General features: G+C 37.2%; 1 protein-coding gene across 2 annotated transcripts; it reads left to right on the top strand.

The window, feature by feature from the left end:
* Positions 1 to 1,407: 1,407 nt before the first annotated feature.
* Positions 1,408 to 20,743, top strand: AGTR1 (angiotensin II receptor type 1). Of its 2 annotated transcripts, none has more exons than XM_061371419.1 (2): positions 1,408 to 2,933; positions 18,928 to 20,743. In XM_061371419.1, exon 2 carries the CDS (start codon positions 18,981 to 18,983, stop codon positions 20,058 to 20,060), a length of 1,080 nt encoding a protein of 359 aa, XP_061227403.1. In that variant the 5' UTR covers positions 1,408 to 2,933; positions 18,928 to 18,980; the 3' UTR covers positions 20,061 to 20,743. The 2 variants fall into 2 exon arrangements, with proteins under 2 accessions (XP_061227403.1, XP_061227402.1); XM_061371418.1 differs by having other exon boundaries at positions 1,409 to 2,907.
* Positions 20,744 to 21,023: the final 280 nt, after the last annotated feature.

The following is a 21,023-nucleotide window of genomic DNA, read 5'->3' on the forward strand; positions in this document are numbered from 1 at the left end:
CACCTGCAAGTTACTGGTTTAAAAGGCAGTAAATTCCAGTCAGAAATGCTTGTATCCACAGCACTGCAGAAGTGAGGAGAGTGCTGCATTTCAGTTTAAATCATCTCAGCCCCACAGCCTACTTTTTACAATCTACTTAGAACAAGATGATGGATGATATATATTTGTGTTACCTGCTGAATGAACAATATTATCTCTAATTGTATTAAAAATTGAGAATGTATTTCATCTCTTTTTGCTCTTTGTAGCACTATAAAAACAGAGGCAGATGCAGAATGTAAACATGGTGATTTATTTACACTTTCTAGAATAATTCTGTTGAACCGTGTGGACTGTGTTTGCAGACATGGACATAATATGTCAGAGTTAATTCCTGTTTAAAAAAAAACTTATTTCTGATAAAGGGCAGACACTGCGTTTTCCTGCACTGTGGCAATTCTATCTGGTGTGTGTTAAAGGGAGACATTTGGGTAGGCCTTTTCTCTGGCACTGCCTATCGTTCCTTACTGCAGCTACAATAATTAATACGGTAATTTAAGGCTACATAAGATACAGACTCTGATTACACTTGTCCTAGTTAAACTCCCGTTTTTGCAAAAGTATATGAGTTAAAAACATTTCAAGCAGTCACAGATTACTTTCATTTGCTGACTACCTCTCGTTTTTCTTTGGACCTTTTTAAGTGAACCTCCTAGTGTCACCAGGAGTATTCCTAATCTCTCATGTGGCTATTACTGCCCACATTTTAGGGCATCTAATCCCTCTGTGAGAAGGATACACTTGTTTCTGAGTGCTTGGCACTTATCTGTGTTTCCTACACTTCCAAGTCCCCTTTTCATCCTCGGTGAGTTCATCAAAGGTCATGTTCTATCCTTACTTGAATAAAGAACATGCATATTTATGCACTATTTTAATCAAATACTAAATCCAACTTACATCAGATGGTTAATATTGTGCTTTTTTTACCTGAATTTAATGGTTATCTTCTAGGAGACACCTCAGTAAGAGGAGGAATAGACTAAAATTTAATTTGGTTATGTTACACCTAGAGCTGAATTGGGAAACAGGTTATCAGGATTCATTGGCATATGAATAGATCTGCTTTGGCAGTATATTAGATATGCCGAAGAAAGTAGCCAGATGGCTAAATCAGGGGAATGAGGGGATTACTGGCAACCCAGCAAGCATCATCTTTCTACAGAAAGAGAAGTCTAATCTTGGAATCCTTTCAGAATTGCAAGCATGGTAAGAGTTACCGGTTACTGGGAGGACTGGGTCAAGATATAGCCTGGCCATCGCAGGCCCATGGCTGTCTTGTGTGTATTGTAGGCTCTATTGCATATGCACCTAAATCTCTACCCTTTGGGTAAACTTGTCTTAGTTTTCAGGCCTTATCTAGATTACTGCTGATGTTTGTGCCTCATGCTCTCAGCTGTACAATAATTCTACTGGAAGTGCAGTGACACAGATGTTATGTTCTACCACGGGTTGCTCTCAAATATTAATTAACAATTTTGCAGTATTCTTGCATAACATTTTGGATTTTTGGACAGTTTGTCCCAAGGATGACTATGGTATTTTTAAGAACTCAGCCTCTGCATTGTTAGGATCAGGTTTGAGAACCTAGGTAAGATAAAATTGCAGAGCATCACAAAGAGAAATTTTTAGAAATCTCATGGAACTCTGAAAGCAAAATGGTAAATGTGGTTCACTTAAGAAAGGGTAAAGTGGAGGGAAGACTTGCTATGTTTTTTTCACTATTGTACGATTATCTTCCACCATGCTAACAGGAATAAACAGGTTGTTATTGCTGAGAATTGAACCTCAGCTACTTATCTCAAATTAGAGTTTTATGCAAAGTTAAAATTTTGGCATGTATACCCCAGACAAGTTCAGCTATATTGGAGAGTTTGAGTAGATGGCAATAAAATTTACTCTAGAGCTTAAAGGTGTACAAACCTCATGCATGAGGCCCAAATGCTGCAGCCTGAAGATCAAAAGGCTCCAGCAGAGCTGTTTTCTTATATACAGCTGTTATTGCACAGAAATTACTAACCACAGTATTATTTTCTGTCTCCTTCTGGTCCTAAAAACCCTGCAGCGAAAAGCCAGTAAGCTTTTGTCAACCACAATATTTGTTTTTGTTCCCTTTCCATCAACAAATTTCTCTCTTAAGATCACTTTCCCCAAGACAGTCTTGTACTCAGAGCACTCATACCATGTTCTGTACCATCTTCTAAAACTTATCCTTTGCAAAAAAAACCCAAAATTATGATTTGACAGATGTACCCTAGAAGAATCTGTGTAATTTTTGAACATTTTAGGGAGTTAACAAATCTGACACACAAGGGGATTAATGATACTTGTTACTTCAGCTGTAACAAGCAAGTGAAAAGATGCTATGTTGACTGCAAGTCCTAAGAGCAGTGATTGTTTTGAGACAAAGCATGTATGAAATAGAATGGCTGGTGCAATCTTTTATGCCCTTATCTTCAGATAAATGATGGATTATACTAAAATTACTTGGAACTTTCAAGTGAATTGCAGCTATGGGTAGGAAAATACCATGCTGCAAATGGCACGCTGTTAGTATTTTGTATTGCACCATCATCTGAAAGAACTACAAATTTTGGTCTGTCAGGTGTCTCACAATTTTCATTCCATTTGGTTTTTGTTTGATAGCAAAACTGTCCAGGTATCTGCTATATAACAATGCTAGCTAGAATGCTTGGTTACTATTTGTGGTGTTTATCTCCTTTTATTGTAGTTGAGTGGCATTTCTCTTGTAGGCACAAAAAATGGGAAATAGCTGAAGACTACCTCACAGCGGGAAAGTGAGATCAGATTGTCAATGGATAAGTGAGTGGCATGATTGAAAACAAGACAAAAAGCAGGCTACAGCAAAAGGTAACTGGCAACCTCTAAAGAAACAGGTACTGAATTCGGGCAAGGTCAATATTCAGAAAGTATTTCACTGTTTGAAATGAAAGCTATAATAAGAGTGAAGGCCAGAACAAAGAATAATTTCACCAAACACCTCATTTCAGCTAATTCACCTATTCCTTTACTTCTAGGTCATACAAGTTTGTCAGTTACTGATAGATTTGGCTAGTAGAATCTAATAATCAGTAGATGAAGTATAGGGCCAGAAACAGAAAACAAAACAGCATTCCTGAGGCCCCTCACTTTTCTGAAAATTGAGAGGGATACACTGAATGAGAGTACTGTATCTCAGCATTTCTAGCTCAGAGGGACCCATGGAAATAGTAAAACATTCCAGAAAACCACTGAACAGCTGTACTTTTATGTTGGGGGGCTTACGCAAGGGAGAAAAATGCACAAGTTGATTTCACTAAAAAATGCTCTGTTGACAGTTAGCCTCCATTTAACCCTGCTTTAGCATCAGCACATCCTGGCCAGACCCTTTGCTTGAAGCAGGCAGCACATAATGTACAAAGACACAGCCTGAACTTGTTTACTGAGGAACCATGCATGCCTCTCCCAATCCAGGTTTATAGGATGTATGTTGCCTTTTCATCTTTTTCTTCACAAGCTTCTATTAGTTTTCACCTTCTCATCTTTCTCCCCTCATCCTTGTTACCCAAGCCTAAAAGTTTTCACCATTTTCCTCCCTCCTCCCCCCAAGGTACACTGAGCTGGAGTTAGTCCGCTGCTACTCAAGCTGCTCAGAATGTCCTCCCTTCTCAGATTCTTTACTTAATGGACAACAGTCAGAAGGGGAAAGCATGGGTCAGGAATCAAATTATGTTTTCAGAGCTGGACTCCAGCGCTGTTGTTAGATTTCTGTCTATATTGTTTTCCTCTTGGCTTTGTTATTAGCAGCTTATCATAAGGCAATTATAGTGTTTCGTTTTCTCAAATCAGGATTTATTTCTGGTGAAGTATATTTCTTTAACCATGACCTTCCCCAAAAGCACTTCAAGGGAAAACTCTTCAAAAGTGGTGTTCCTGCCGATGGCGGGGAGGGGTGTGGAACTAGATCTTCAAGTTCCCTTCCAACCCAAACCACTCTGATTCTATAAGAGGCCTTCAGATACATTTTATGATGCTTTCCATGTTCTTAAAAATACCATCAAAAAAAGAGAAAAAAAATCATGTCAGTAGAGGACAGCCACACATCCAAGCATTTGTTCAGCTCAGTCAGTAATTCTCCCTACCTTTCTGGGTATCTGTGCAGTTACGTTTGCTTGAGAACAAAGACTGCACTTTGTTGAGGATGCACTGGCTCACTGCATCATAGCTTAGCTGGCACTCTGGCTGTAACAGCCTACTTTGTTTTGCTATCTCTGTTGCTGGTCCTCAGTACCCCCAAGGAACATCTCAGAGCCAGGACAGTGAAGGGAGTTCACTAATAAGTTTTGTTTTCAAAATAGAACAATAAATTTTACTTTGGGGAAAAAAAACACAAAAAAAAAACAAACCAATCAACCCAAAATCAGAAAACAAGCTGTACAAATTTAGCAGGACATCTATTTTGGTATCATTCTATTAAGTGTGCTGCCTTCCAGACAAAGCACTAAGTGTCACAGTATTCTGGTTTTTTTTTCATGGGTGATATTACCTTTCTCATGCATGGATTAAGGTGTCTTTATTTGACCTTTCATTGTCTTTGATTAACCCCTCAGCACCTCAGTAGTCCAGCTGTACAAAAATCACAGATACACTGTTTGTCTTTATGTCTGGCTACTCAAATTTTCTTCTAGTCCTCATAATGACCTGCCCTTAACAGAAGTTCTGCGCAAGCGAAAGCACAATCAGGCCTCTATGTTTTCCACTTTATACTTACTAACAGTTACAATGATACTAACTTCTCTTGGGCTTAGCTGCATTACCATTTTAAAAGATTATTTTTTTTTGTCTGAATAAACTCTTGTACTTTACCAGTTACTCATACTGTTTTCTTTCCTTTCTGCCTTTGGTTCCCTTTCTCTGACCCTAATGAGGTATTCATTAAGAAGCCTCCATGCTGATCCTTTGCTTTCAGTCTTTTAACTTTTCCCTCCAGGCTGTTCCCAACATTCTCATTAAGGAAGAAAAGTCTTTTCTGGTGCATATTGCCATTGTGTGATATTTTCCCACTGTAAGGATATCTAAATTAATTGTATAAAAGAAAAGTAATCAAGTTTCTCAATCAGACACAGCGAACCAAATCCTATTATGTATTGCTGAAGTATGACATGGAAGACAAAGCTTCCTCTGAATGAAGGTGTTAAATCTAGCACCCATTTCCTTGCACAGAAAACCACAGTATACTCGCTTTTGCTTCTCCAGTAAGACAAACGCTGTTTTTCAGATTGAAGGCAAAAGAAAAATAAAAATGTTCAACGTGAGGTTTGTTTTCCCCAGAGCTGTAATACTTTGTCTAGAAGGAAGTTATGTGAAAATCGCTAGTCGTGGTGTTGGAAATGTAGTGATAAAACTTCCACATTAGTTGGTTTAGTTAACATAGAGTCATAGAACAGTTTGGGTTGGCATAACAGATACTGTAGCGATACAGGTATGGCTGTGTCTACACAGACATGCTGCATCTGCATGCATGTTTGTTTTTCAGTTAACGTTTTTATTGCTTTTAGGAAAAAGCTGTTATCAGTCCCTCCGACAACACTGGTGATAGGTAGGAAACAGGAATGCGATTTGTTAGAGGTTTTTAGAGAGGGAAAGTCTTTAGGTAATAATGTGCAACATGAACGACTCAGCTAACTCATCCAATTTCCATTAGATTAGAAAGTGGAACACCTCTATTTAACAGACATCTCTCCATTTCTGCAGCAGAAGTAGAGAATTTTAAGTGTTTATTTTCTCTCCAGCTTTCTGATGGATTAGCCATTATTGCATATGAAGGTAACTGTATTGCTTTGCACAATGCATTTCTAAAGGTTGTTATTCATTAATTTACACTTCTTTTTTGTGGGGAGGAGAGAGGGAAGGTAAAACGCACATTCTGCAAAAGGGACTGAATATTAAACCTGTAAACCTCTTAGGAATGTCATGACTCCACCCTGGTGATTTTGCTTAATGGCAGGAAAATATCACACACATCAGAATGTTTCCACGCTTGTCAAAATGTTACTAATTTGCTTCATTACTTGTGCAGGACAAATCCTTGTATATAAGCTCTCTTCTAGCACCTTTCTTGCTGTTTTACAAGAGAATAGAGAAAGGCAGTTTTCTTCTTGTACCAGAAAGGTAGAAGTAATATTATCTTGCAGAGTTCATTGCTCATTATCTCACATTTGACTAAAGAAAGTTGTTCAGGGGCTTAAGCTGCATACAGATGTTAATTTTTGCCTCTGGATCTTCTGGCTTAGCAGGAGAGTAACATAACTGTGGGAGAGTAGGCAAATGACACCATCACCTCTGAATAAACTAAACTAGCAGGACAAAGCAAGGAAGCCTTTAGTTGGATTAATTTGGTAACTTGGATTAACTTCCATAAAGAAATCTTATCACCTCCCATCTTTGTTTACACAGCTAAGTTATTAGCTATGTCCCCTACCCTTCTTTCTACAAACACCTTTCCTGGAGGAATCAGCAGGAACTTTAATTAAAACATCACTTTCAGTAGCTTTATGATAGTAACACCACTGACTTTCATAGTAAAGCTAGCTGTAAACTTAAAGCTAGCTATAAACCTAAAGCTAGCTGTAAACCAGAATAAGGCCAAAGAATTTGCACCTAGATTCAGAAAACTTTTCTCCCAGAAGTAGGTGATTTGGTTTATGAGGAAACAATTGTAGCTTTGGCATTCCCATTCTATTTTCTATTGTGATCTCTGCCAGTGACAGAAGATTTTGACAGTGATTGCGTATTGCTGTGGGCATGTCACTCATGCATTAACCGTTTTAGAATATTATCATTTCTAATTTAGATGCATGAAATCCCATTTTCTGCTAAATTATCAACAGCCACTAGTATAACCAAGACTGCATAAGCTTAAACAGAGCTTGGTACACATATACTTACTGACCCCAGGTTCAGACCTTTCACAGCATAGATTGTAATACCATTCCTTTATAGCCAGCCCTTGTCTGGCCATACTGTTTTTTGGTGTGTCACCTCCCACCCCCCCGCCTTTTTTTTTTTCTCTTGCCTCTCCATTCTAATACTTATTTCCCATCCTTTAATAAAATATAATGGTTTTGTTATTTTAACACTTTTCACAGAATTTGTGAGACATTTTATTGTTCACCACAGCTTTTTTTTCCATGAACCAAAAAGCAGAAGAGGTCCAGGTTTCATGACACAATATTTCACACACATCCATTGCAGTGCAGCTGCCTGTAAAAAGCATTTACCTTTGTCATTAGCTCATTTCAATCAATAAAGCTGAACGTGTGGTGAGTCTTCATCATGGGAAGTATGGGAGGGAGTCTAGAGAAGTGAACCTGTATACCTGTACACCACATCCCTGTAGAAGAATCTGTGTTGCAGAAACTGCTTTGGCCAGCCACCATGTTAAGTGATACACATTTCTAATATTTTAGGCTTCAAATTAAAATACAACAGCATGTTAGAGTTTTATATGCTGCAGAAACGGTGAGGAAAATACATAAACATGTCCTCTCATGTCCAAGACAGAGTAGCAGTTGTGAGCAAGAAATCCCAATGAGACACTAATATTTTGGGGCTCAGTTCTACAAGCCATAATCTACATGAGTAGCTGTTACTCTCAAGGTCCCAAAACATTACTTACACCAGAACTATGATCATCAAATGATAAATCTCAGAATGCAATTCATAACCTCTAAAGAAGCAAAGATTTCATAGAATGATTTGGGTTGGAAGGGACTTTAAATTTCTTCTAGTTCAAGCCCCCCTGCCAGAGGTAGGGACACCTTCCACTAGATGAAGTTGCCCAAAGCCTCGCCCAGCCTGGCCTTGACACTTCCAGGGATAGGGCATCTACAACTTCTCTGTGCAACCTGTTCCAGTGCCTCAACACTCTCACACTCAAGAACTTCCTAATATCTAACGTAATCTCCCCTTTTTCAGTTTAAAGCCATTACCCCTTGTATCACTACCTGCCCTTGTAAAAAGACCTCCTCCTCAGTAGGATTACATCATCCCTTCCAGTGTGGTTAGGTTTTTCAAAGTTCAGCCAAGTTTCAGGAGCTTTGTAAAATCTACATGGTAAAAACCATGTGGTAACTATGGGTTTTTTAAGTTAGCAAAAGCAGCTTCCCTCTTACAAACGTCTGTGCTTTTTGCAGTAGCACTCCAAAGCTTCATCCTTTCCAGTATTTTATACATAATAGAAATTATTATTAGATAAATTAATCATTTCTGCTGTGGGATCTTCGATATTTGCATACTACACGCATTCTGTTTTCAAGAAGTTGTAAAGCTAAAAGATTTGCAGTGGAAACAATGTCTCATCAGAAGACTAACATAGCTGTAAGGCAAGTTTCTTGATGCCTGAGTGAAACGAAAGAGCAAGTGGCTGAAGTATAGACAAGTCAGCTGGTTTAATCTCAGAATGAGATCATGTCAATAAGAAGAGAAATCAAAAAATTTCCCTTTCCTTGAGCACTGGAGATGATCTCAGTTCGATAATCATATTGACACCTTTTCAATAGTTTTGAATTTCGAAATGAGCATAAAAACCCTAAAGGTAATCAATTCTATAAAGATCTTTACATGCAAATACTGTTTATTCCTGTTAGAGCCAGTTCTGGCCTCAGCAATTATTGGGGCATTTGGGACCTACAAGTTGTATCTAGAGCTGAAATTATTGTATTTATAAATTCAAATACTGTTAAACACCAGCAAAACACCAAGTTAATTGCCTAGATGTCTCTCTGTGCTGCTCAGAACATTGTCTTTTCCTTGAACAGTAGAAGAGAAAGGTTCTGCCTTGCATTCATAGCAGTTTGTGGAAGTAGCCTTTATTGCCCCCCAAAGGCCACTCCAGATAATAGTCAGCTTCTGCTGAAGCAGTTGACTATTGGCTAAAACTGAGAAGATATGGGCAATGAAACTAAGAACTCTTTCAGTGTTGGATGCAGAAAAACATTACCTCTAGGCAGAAGTAAGGATGACCAGAGACCAATGATACTTAAAACAGCATGTAAAATGTCTTGCAACCCCTTATTAAGCTCTGCATGCTTGAAATCATAGTAATATAACACAGTATTTCTCCTACAAGCTGGGAAGGAAGAACAGTTGTTACTGCTGTTTTCATGTACTTAGAGAGGCACCCACAGGCTTCAGTGAAGACGACTATATAACCTTAAAGACAGATTAATAGGTATATAGAATGACCAGTAAGTCAAATTGTGATATTTTTTTTCTATGATCACATTGTATCTGATCTCTGTTCTGTTAGAAGAGGACATGATGAGGTGTGTTTTTAGGAGTGCTTTTTATTTCAGCAGTTGTTTTTTTTTCTCTCTTGCCTCTCCACAGCTGTTAAAATACAAGGCTGAAATATTGATCTGATGAAGCCCAGAATTAATGTGAATTCTCTTACTGCTTCACAGTAGAAGCTTATGGTTCATTCCATATGGAAATAATGGTGCCTATAGGAATTTTAGGTGTGCGGTTAGGTATCCAGAAGCTACATTTGTGTAGGATGTGCACTGCTGTGTAATTAAAAAAAGAATACTTTAAAACTTTTTATTCCATGGAACAAAGCTATCAGAATAGAAACTTAAAATCCATCAGATGATTTCACTGGCGCTTAGCAAATCTGAGTTTTATTTGTCTTTTATTAAAAATGATCACACGGGGCACACTATAGTTTATATAGGCAATTCCATCTGCAATAAAGGAAATGTGTTAATCCATTTGTTTACTGTCACTCGGAGAAAGTAACTGTGCAGCATGTAACCTTTCACAGCTCAAACTAATCTCACTTTTATTCGTTCTGGGACTTGATGGTTTAATTCTTGTTAACTGTTGACTCTTCCTGGTAGTTCCAAATGCCCTAAAGATACTACATAACCAGGCATCAAATCTGAAATTATGAATGTGCAGTTAGCTGTATATTCATAATGAAATAGTACTTTATGCTGTGTAAAAATCTTCTTGTGTCAATGCTGAAAATAGAAATTCTAGCCCTACCTTGATCTGAAACAGATTTATTTTTCGTTTCCTGGCATCTATGAATCTTTTCCTGGCATTTGTGATTCTATGCTCTAAGGTGCAGTAGATGGCATTGTTAGCAATATGAGGAAATGACATGTCGCTGGTAAGCGGACGTTAGGTTAGCCTGCTGGTTATGGATCATTTTTAGCTCCTAAGAGGGTGCCAGTCATCCTTTTTGGTAAGCTACTAGTTAGAACAGAGGAACAAAACTCCGTGCTTGACTGATGGTGATAGTTAATGTCCTCATTTCAAAGTCTCATTTCAAGAGTCTAAGGCTCTTCAGTCTCTTTTTGGAAAAAGAGGCAGTTCTTTACCTTGTGGTGTAAACAAGAAGAGTGACTGCCACATGCTGTAACAATTTTTCATGTTTAAATACTAATTTAGCTATAGGTTTAATAACCTAGAAAAGAAAAAGATGATCTTCATTCCTGTCAAGACAGAGCAGCAGAGATGACTAGCCCAGGGAGGTTTGCTTTTCAGACATGATCTTTTCTGAAGCTTAGCCTTTGTGATGTTTAGTTTCAGAAGTACTAAACTAGAAGTATTAAACTAGAAATCTATTTCACTTTGTTTAATTAACTTTTCAGTTTTAAGTTACTGTGAATATAAAATTATGTTCATGTATCTTAAGGATACATAATACCTAAGACATATTAAACCCCAGAGAGGTTGCAACACATTATGCAGCACTGGTCAAAGAAAGAAAATAGAGATCGCTCTGGTGGGTAAGCATGCAAGAAAGAGATCAGAAAATTTTGTGGAAAAATCTAAGCTCTGTGGAGTATCAGGTGCACTGTCAAGCCAGAACCAGTGATGTCTAAAACCATCACCTCAATGATCTTCCCCAAGAGATTAGGTAAATACATTGCATGTTGAGAATGGTTAATCCTTCAGTGTTTCGAAGTCCAGTTCAACTTTTATTGAACTGAAGAATGTTTTTCCGCCCCTTGACAGCAGAGAACAAAATTATGAGTGTACAGAGGAAAAGCTTCCAGAAAACAATATTTACTTTTAAACCTAAACCTGGAAGATCTGAAAAATGAAACCCATCAACTACAATACTGAAACTTAACTGAAAGACTTTTGGCTAATGAGTGCTCTGTGGATCAATCAATCAACAAATTTTTGTACTAAAAAAAAGCCTTAATCTAATCTAATAGTAAACACTATTCTAGTGTTCGCTAAATCACTAAGTTCTAGTGCGGTTGAGAAACTCTAGTGAAGTTGAGCAATCCTGCCTTGGCACTAACATCTGCAAGTAACGTTTTATACAAATATGTACATCAGTATTTCCTGACTTCTGGAAGAATACCCATACACAAGGAGGGAATTGGTAGAGTTAACTTTGGCCAAAGAACTTAGTAGCATGAAGAAATATTTCCAATGTTTCTGGACTCTGTAAGTACAATGAGACTATATGCAAAAAATAGTTCAAACTTTCACTGTTGCTGCAACTGCTAAAATTCTAACACGATTACACTGTGGGCTGTTAAAAAGAGCATGCAGAAAATTTTTCACATGTTACATTGTAGTATTATTTAAGCATTTAATGTACTGGGAAGATTTTATTCATCACTGCACAGCCACATAAATCAGTGTTTGGGAGGTGGCCTTTCACATGCTGATTTTTGCCACTTTCATTTCTAATACAAAATCCTTCAGTGTGCAAATGAAAGATTAGTTTTCTTTATTCTGTGTTTTAAATCTAGCCAGCTGCTTGCTAGTTTTTTATCTCAAAATATCACTTCTGTTCTCTCTAAATGTGCTCCTATTTTTAGCAGCTTCAAGATATGTGAGATGCTTGTACCCAAACAGGCCTTAAGTGCATAGAGGTACACTGACACTCTGTAAACCATTTGATACAAATACAGGACAAGACACAAATTATTTCTGCTTACCTGACTCAGGACAATAATTAATAATATTTTGTTTTGGTTCTACTTTGCCCTTATACTTGTTTCGATAAAATAGATGCCACCATAAAACTAACAGCCTTCTCTACCTAATTGAAAAGTGTTTGTCCTTACTAGCATTGGAGAACTATTCATCTAAATAATTTGAAACAGGCTAACATCACCATGCACTGACACTGTCCAAAGGGGTAATGACAAACCCAGGTATAATTAGTAAAAGAGGTGGGAGGAGAGGGGCCAAAAAGCATTAAATATGATTTCGTTTTCAAATTGTGAAATGTGTTACAATTAATGAAATATATGTGGTGCTTGAGGTCTAAAAATCATCATTTAGATAACAAAAAAATATGTAGACTCCTGTTGCTTTTCAATTTCCAAAAAATCACTTTAAAAAGTGAAGGATTAAAAGCAGTTCTGAATTGGCATTTTCAATAATAAAAATACCTTCCTCCAAAAAGAATACATATTTGAGTCAAGTTAACTTAGAATTACTTTCAAGAATACCGCCCTTGCTGATATGTGGAAAAAGAGTTGTATGATTAACAACATGCCACTAACCAGCTAGTTTTAAAATAATCTTTTAGTCTAATGAGTATATGTCACAATTTTTTTAATCTGCACTGTTAAAGTAAACTATACATTTAGTCTCTCTTTAAAAATATTCTTTTTAATTCAGTTCAGAAATGTTAGAGAGTTTAAGGTGCATATTCCTTTGAAAAAATAAAATAAAAGGATCTTGTTCCATGACTTAGAGGTGCAAGAATTGGACTGAAGGTTATCAAAACCAGGAATATATTAAAGAAAATTAGTTATAAGCTAGTAGATACTAAAATAAACTGAAAATATTTCACTCTGGTACATTATACTTCACATAAATGCAGAAGCTGAGTGATAGGTATTTTTCCTTTTGTTTGCATCATAAGTAATCGTGAAGGAAGAGGATATTTTGAAAAGTGATGGAATATAAAATAAAGCAATTCTCTTACTTTAAAATAGGAAATACAGACCTCTAGTGGTTGAAATATATATTATACAATTTAAACTTCAATTTAAATATCACTATTTTTAACCATGTTACTTTCCTTTTACACATCCCCCCATTATTCAAAATTACACATCTTCCCTCTTCCACCATTCAGTCATTCCACAAGCATTGATTTTTCCCAGAGGAAAAGATCCCTTTATCTGTCCTTTTCTCACATAAATTTTATGATGGAAACTGAGCACAGTTGAAAGAGACTGGGGAAGTGAAAGGAAAATTAATCAGAATAGTCTATGAAAACAAACAGAAGAGAGACATTCATTCTTTTCAGAATAAGATATGAAGCCATGATACAGAAGGACAGACTCTTTCGAAGTGTGCTGGAGGAAAGAAATACAGAGAAGTTCTTTACAGAGAAGGTCAGAGTACATAAACAGTTCACATTTACAAGGTATCAATAACTGGTCCTCCGCTAGCACTAAATAAGTAATACGCAATTTGGAGTTTTGATGTTATAGAAAAACCAGATCCTGAAAAGATCACAGACAGTTATTTTCCAGCCATGTAGAGCTTGCATGAATGAAGCAGACCAGCTTCAACTCCTGAAAGGGGAAGACGCAAAGAATCCCCGTATAGGTTAGAGAATTTAAAAGATAAACACTTGTAAATAAACAAATAAAAAAAGCAAACACAACAAAATTAACAGCAGTTTCAATAGACTGGCAGTTGCTTCATAGAAGACTGACCAGGACAGCTATTAAAAATGCCCAGGCCAGTACGAGGTCCTGAAAATTCAGTTTGTTCTTGTGTCAGACCACCTCCTGATGCAAAAATTGCAAAAGCAGCAGCCAGCCTGACAGTTACTAATACAGATCTTCTGAAGCTTTCTGTTTTGTGTGCTTAGGAACTGATGTTCATGTGTTCACGAACAGCATTTTGGTCCCATACTGCTTATTGCAGTTCTATTTCAGTAATATTTTTATTTATTGTCATTTACCATGAAGTCAGACACTGACTTCTGTGGAAGATACGGCAGAGATGACAGGAGGCCTATGCACACTGCGAGGCCATGAGAGTTTGAATTAACATGCCTTTATTTGCCCCAGTGTTTACATTGTCTCACCCTCCGCAATTCACCTATCAACTTGACTAAAAACACTTAGGAAAGCCATGAATGGGGAATAAAGATGGTTAGAAGGAGCAGCAGAAATAAGAGCTAGGAGAAATGTAAATTTATGGCTTCACAGTGGTACTGCTTAGGAACTCCAGGAAAGCAGAGAAGATGCTGAAGTAAGCATATGAAGTAGAAGAAATCATATTAATTAAGGCAACAGGGATAAAGTGGGTTGTTCTGCTGGATAGAGAAAACAAAAAAAGGCTCTGAAAGCATGTAAAAAATGTCATTAGTTTCTTAGCAATTAGTAAAAAAGAAGTAGAAATTAGCAAAGGGGAGGACTAAACTCTCAAGATAAATGAAAAAAGCTTATGCACCCAGTAAACACAGCTAATACACTGAACATACTGTTCCAGACATTTTTTCAGCCTCTGTTCTCCCTGTGCAGTAATTTCATATAAAAATAGAATGCATCACCCTCTTAAGCACTGAAATACCTTCTCATTTGTAAGAAAAGCAAATAACCCACCATCAGAAGAAAAAAACCCTCACATTACCTACTGGTGAGGTGGCTCAGCTGGGGCAGGTTGGTCATCCTATGTTTGTTTAGTCTTTGTCAAAGCAAATAGCAAAACCACTTTTTTTTTTTAAATCTGACTTGTGACAGCTGCTTACCTATTTATATCTGATGAAGTTCTTACAGAAAGCCACAGACAGTGCTCTCTTAATCTTTCAGTTGGCAAAGTGCTGTTTACCTTGCATGGGCTCAGCATTCCTTGTTTCCATAAGCAGTTTAATTAGGATGCATGTTCACCCAACAGAAGCAATGAATGGCATGGTAAATAATGGTTGGTAGAGCAGTCTGAAGCATTTCATTGTCAGTGACTTATTATAATCATTGCAATTAAAAAAGATAAAAGGTCAGCCAGGACAGTAACATACAACAGAGGTTTGCTGCTCACCAGATAATTTGCTTTGAGATTGATGTTGCCACACCATTCACCGTCGCATCAATCCTCTAAGAAAAAGCTCCTTTTGTATCAGCCTTAAAATGATCCAATTATCATTTTTTAACTCAGGTCATTTGAGATGATTCAAATGGAATTATCGATGTGCACAATTTCAGTACTTGCATTTAACTGGCCTGTGGTTTCACCTGCTCTGGTGGATTCTGGCAGCATAAAGCTGTACCAGCCATCTATTCCTGTAATGTTTTAAACAATCTGCTGGATCCTGGGACAAGCAGGTGAGCTGTGAGAATAACAGCAAAAATTACAGTGGTACAGAAATCATTGCCTGTAAGGCATTTACATCACCACAGGTGCACTGTCTCGTCACTTGGCACTGCTATGGGCCTATGCATTCTAAAGCAAATTATGTTTTTCTCATGTGTTGAAGTTTTTCCTGAAGCTCTGAAGTCAGAGATGCCCTCAAGGCAGCAGACCTACCTGAGGCAAGCTCTGAAACTTTAAAATTTCCAGGAAATTTAAAAATTCAGCTTGGTATTAACAGCGCTTTCCTCACTGTATTACATATGTAAAGCTCTTATAAGGTTCATTCTCACAGCAACGTTCAAACTGTTTTCAGATACACATATGGCAACTCATATCTATTTATCCAAAAGCAATCAACACTATGTATTCCCACTTCCTTTTTATTTACTGCAAGTAGTGATGGATCTTTATTTATTGATTATAATTCCTTAGTAATTTAAAACTGGTAACATACCAAGCACATCCTTTGCACAACTCACTGACTTCAGTGTTACACCAAAACCTTTAATTCCAAAAGGGCTACAGAGCCTTACAGAGATAAATTGAACTATTACATTACTTCTTGACCAATTCCTGGTTATTTATGGGAATTGGTTTGCCTTTTTTACTTCCCAAGCACTCCAAAATAAGCTCAGAGAATTCAGTACCTTAGAGCACCAGACACAAGTTTCTCAACTCAATTATTTTTTATTTTAACACATTTCTGAAAATATAATCATTATAAGAGTTTCTTGGAGGCACATCTGCTATTAATTATATCCACTGACGCTACTACTGGCATGAAAAAATACAGGCCACCATGTGGATAGGAAAGGGAAATTGCAATTTAAACAATGGAACACACTACACTGAAGGGGTGGATGAACTGACCGTGAGAAAGGCGCCTTGGCATCTACTGCTTTGCAAAAACAATCCCATCAAAGGGGGAGTAATCATCATCAGCTACGTTTGTCTTGTAGCCACAGAATCTGCCGGTTAGTTCACACAGAGAATGATGCATTTGCCAAATGGCACCACCATTGGGTTAATCTGGTCTCGGGAAAGGTCTTGATCAGCCTCAACTGGACCCTGATCTACTTTATTGCAGGTGTTAACTTGCAGTGGGTAATTTTCTTAGTAGAGATTTCGCTAGTTTCTTAGGGCTGAATTCTCAGCTGTAATCTCAGTATCTAAGTGAGCAAAGGCTATGATAATGAGTAGATCAAACAGCACTAACATGTAGCTGGGACAGGGCAAATATTGCCAGACCTTGATGTTGCAAAACACATCAGTTATTGTCAAATCTCCTTGGGCACTTTCACAACCAAAGGATGAGATAAGAAATCTTGAAATCTTTTTATTGTAGTTCTCCCTGTCCTAAGGATAACATGACCTTCCAAAGAGCCAAACAACATGTATTCTAGATTTGGCACAGTCTGAAAGCTAGGAAGCTTTGCATTACAATGACATGTGTGATCAGAATGCTGTACATTTCTTTGTGCCAGCTGTATTTGCTCGACTTTTTAACTTTCTAAAACGTCAAGAATAGCTAGTCACTGAGGCATCTGTACCAACTGAGGCAGCAGGACTAATTCACAGAATGAATTTGAGCTACTGGGAGCTGTCACATTGCACATCTTGACAGAGGCTTTATTCATTGCATTTAACTAGATATTCAAAACTTGATAGACGTATTAAGAACCTAAATCTTGAAATTACCCACAGCTCTATGGAAATGAATCAGCTTATTAATGCAAACACGTAATAGAATGTGAGCTAAGACAGAGAAATATCAAGTCTCTAAAAGCTAATAGAGAGCCAAAGGGTGACCTTGCTCACAAGATGCTGCCTGCAATCCATGTTCTGGGTTCAGTTCCTGCCTCCACTTCATACTTCCATGCTTGAGCTCTGCCTGTGCCTTGCTTGCCTATTAAGGAGACAGTACATCTGCAGTAATGTTTGTCTCCCAACAAGAGCATGTCAAACACTTAACAGCAGCGTTCTGCAGTTAACAGAAAAGTCAGTGCCGCACAATGCAAATAATGGGCAACCACCTACATCACAACATAGGCCAGATTTCTGTAATGACAGGCATCTTTTCTTTCTGTATGTGTTTGCACTGCCCAGAGCCTTGGGACATGTATATTTATTTACATAAAAGGACTTTGGTTTGGGGTTTTTTTATGGTGGTGCTTTTGTTTGCTGGGGCTTTGGGTGTTTGTGGGTTTTTTGAGGGGTTGTTTTGTTTAGATTTTGGGTTTTTTTTAACACCAACATGTTTCACTTTATCTGTGTTTGAGACAGCGCAAGTTGGGTTTGCCTGACAGCTGTCAGGCTCCTGCAGCCAGCAATAAACACTACTCTGCTATCAGTTTTTTATTTTAGTTTTTAAAATTATGACTGTTTTTGAGGGAAGACTGACTGTTTGTACATTCTGAAAAGATTTTGTGTAAACATTACTTAGAGCATATGACTTGCTTCCTAAAATCATTAATAAGGAAATCATTCTTGCAGAACACACAAGCCCTGGCAAACCAAACAGGTGCCCTGTAAAGGAGATTTCATGCCATTGTCATGCACTTAATACAGTCCAGAAATATTTTTCATACACTAAGACTACAACTTCAGCTCTTGGTAACATAACTTTTCAGTAACTTGAAAAGGCAAAATAAATTTTCATTCCCCCTTGCACCCTTCTTAAACTTTTCTGCAGTTACTAATGTGCAACAAATTAGCATGTGTCTTGATTTTCACATCTTTTTTTTTTCCTCATTAGTAGTTAAAGACTATAGTTCCAAGCCAGATGGGGAACTAGGCAACTTCTGAATATTTAAGGTATTTATGGGACAATGTAACACTAGATTGTGTGTCTCAGTCTCTCTGTGATGTAAAAATTGTTTCAAAGGATTAAGTTTAATGTATAGAAAAAAATTCTAGTGATTCACATCAGAGATCAAAATGAGTACCTAATTATTCACTTATTTTTGTAATGCATTAGACTTTGCATTTACAGAATGAACTAGTATTCAGAGTGCTTAAGGGTATTTTCTGAGATATCTGAATAACTTTGTTCATTAGATGTATCACATATTTATGGAAAGAAAATAACCTGCTAATCTTGAATTCATTTTGAGTCTATATTATATTTTCATGACATATGTGCACTAGCCAGTCTTATTTTAAATTGGAATCTTGTAATTGAAAGAAGCAGTAGATTTCATATATGTTGACAAGAATCAGACAGTGTTCAGTCAATTCCTAACATTCTCACTTCTGTTTTATTCTGCAAAGTGTATATTAAAATAACAATTATTCTAGAATCATAGAATGGTTAGGGCTGGAAAGGACCTTCAGATCATATAGTTCCAATGCCCCTGCCATAGGCAGGAATGCCAATGATTGAGATTGAGAAGACACTTGAAGATGGCTTATTTTTAAATTCAAAAACATTGACACATTGTGTTATACACAATGAAAAGAACTTGACATTTTATTTAAACTTTTTAAAAATAAAATCCCTGTCATTAATAATATTTTCTTCTTCTTTTCCCCTCCTAGGAGTGAACTTCGTATTTTCTCCTTGAAGCTAGGTTACAGCTCAAAAGATCAAGATGATTCCAAATTACTCTACTGAAGAAACCATTAAAAGAATCCATGTCGACTGTCCCGTTTCAGGAAGGCACAGTTATATCTACATTATGGTTCCAACTGTTTACAGCATCATCTTTATCATAGGCATATTTGGGAATAGCCTGGTCGTTATTGTCATTTACTGCTACATGAAATTAAAAACAGTAGCCAGCATCTTTCTTCTAAACCTGGCACTGGCTGACTTGTGTTTTCTAATAACTCTGCCACTCTGGGCAGCCTACACGGCCATGGAGTACCAGTGGCCTTTTGGCAACTGTTTATGCAAGTTAGCATCAGCTGGGATAAGTTTCAACCTGTATGCCAGTGTGTTCCTCCTCACATGCCTTAGTATTGACCGGTACCTGGCCATAGTACATCCAGTGAAGTCCCGAATTCGACGTACTATGTTTGTTGCCAGAATGACTTGCATTGCCATTTGGCTTCTTGCTGGTGTGGCCAGTTTGCCCGTCATCATTCACCGTAATATATTCTTTGCTGAAAACTTGAATATGACAGTCTGCGGTTTTCGGTATGACAACAATAACACAACGCTCCGTGTTGGGTTAGGCTTATCCAAAAATTTGCTGGGCTTTTTGATTCCTTTTCTGATCATATTAACAAGCTACACCTTAATTTGGAAGACCCTGAAGAAGGCATATCAAATTCAAAGAAATAAGACTAGAAATGATGATATTTTTAAGATGATTGTGGCAATTGTATTTTTCTTCTTCTTTTCCTGGATTCCTCATCAAGTGTTCACTTTTCTGGATGTATTAATTCAATTACATGTAATAACAGATTGCAAAATCACCGATATTGTGGATACGGCTATGCCCTTCACCATTTGCATCGCTTACTTTAACAACTGTTTGAATCCTTTTTTTTACGTTTTTTTTGGAAAAAACTTTAAAAAATACTTCCTTCAGCTAATAAAATACATTCCACCAAATGTCAGCGCACATCCAAGCCTAACAACAAAAATGAGCTCCCTCTCATATCGGCCACCAGAAAATATACGCTTGCACACTAAAAAGACTGCTGGGTCTTTTGACACTGAGTGATGTGTCCTGCAGTATGCAGGTTTTGAACAACCTGGTGAACGAAGCAACAAGAATGACAAAATTCATCTGCAGTCCTGAACATCACAGCTTACTGCTCATTATGGAAACATTAGATCACCTCAGGGAAATCATACTGTAAAGATTTAGCAGTGGCCTGTTATTTTACATTGTGAAGAGGACTGCTGGGTTCTCATTTTGTTTTTCTTTACTGAAAGCAACATTAATGGTGGAAAGTCATGTCACAGTTTCTGCCAGCATCCTGCCATTTACTCAGAACTACAAAGGGTAGAGGAAATTCCTAACTTAAGTTCAGAGGTCTTTTTTAAAGGAAAAGCTTGGATAAATTACATTAATTATGAAGGACCTGTTTTGCACAGAGATGAGCTGTTCTGAATTTTGTTCAAGGAGCTGATGGAGCAACACTGCTTGTTTTGTTCTTTTTTTGTTTTGTTTTTGTTTTTTTTATGACATATGTCATATTGTTATATTTATAATATATTTTCAAATATATGCTATATAGAGAGGCCAAATTTTAAACTCAAAAGGAAATTTAAGGTCCTTGAAATTATTCTCATTCTGATTTATGCTACTATTTTAAATTTTAAAATGGCAATTTTTTCATAATATATGCAATAAAATGCAGATTTATTTATTAAATATAGATGAAATATATTTTTAAACCTGTATTCCTACTTGGTTCTCACCCATTGCTTCATAAATGTACATCTGTATCCCAGTGGGTATTTTTATAGCAGTATAAAAGTATATTACACACACACACACACACACACACACACACACACACACACACACACACAAATAGGGTTCACTTAGTCTTTCTTTGTGATATGACACACTGACTTTGAACAACATCACTTACGGAGGTGGTTGACTCCATAGTCTTAGACTAAAAGTAAAATTCTGTATTTGAAAATGATTTCTGGGACAGAGGTGATCACAAAA

Source organism: Neopsephotus bourkii, unplaced genomic scaffold (genome assembly GCF_033783945.1).
Source record: "Neopsephotus bourkii isolate Nb327-2 ecotype Australia unplaced genomic scaffold, CSIRO-AGI_Nbou_v1 NB_1574, whole genome shotgun sequence".
In the NCBI taxonomy this organism is placed as follows: Eukaryota; Metazoa; Chordata; class Aves; order Psittaciformes; family Psittacidae; genus Neopsephotus; species Neopsephotus bourkii.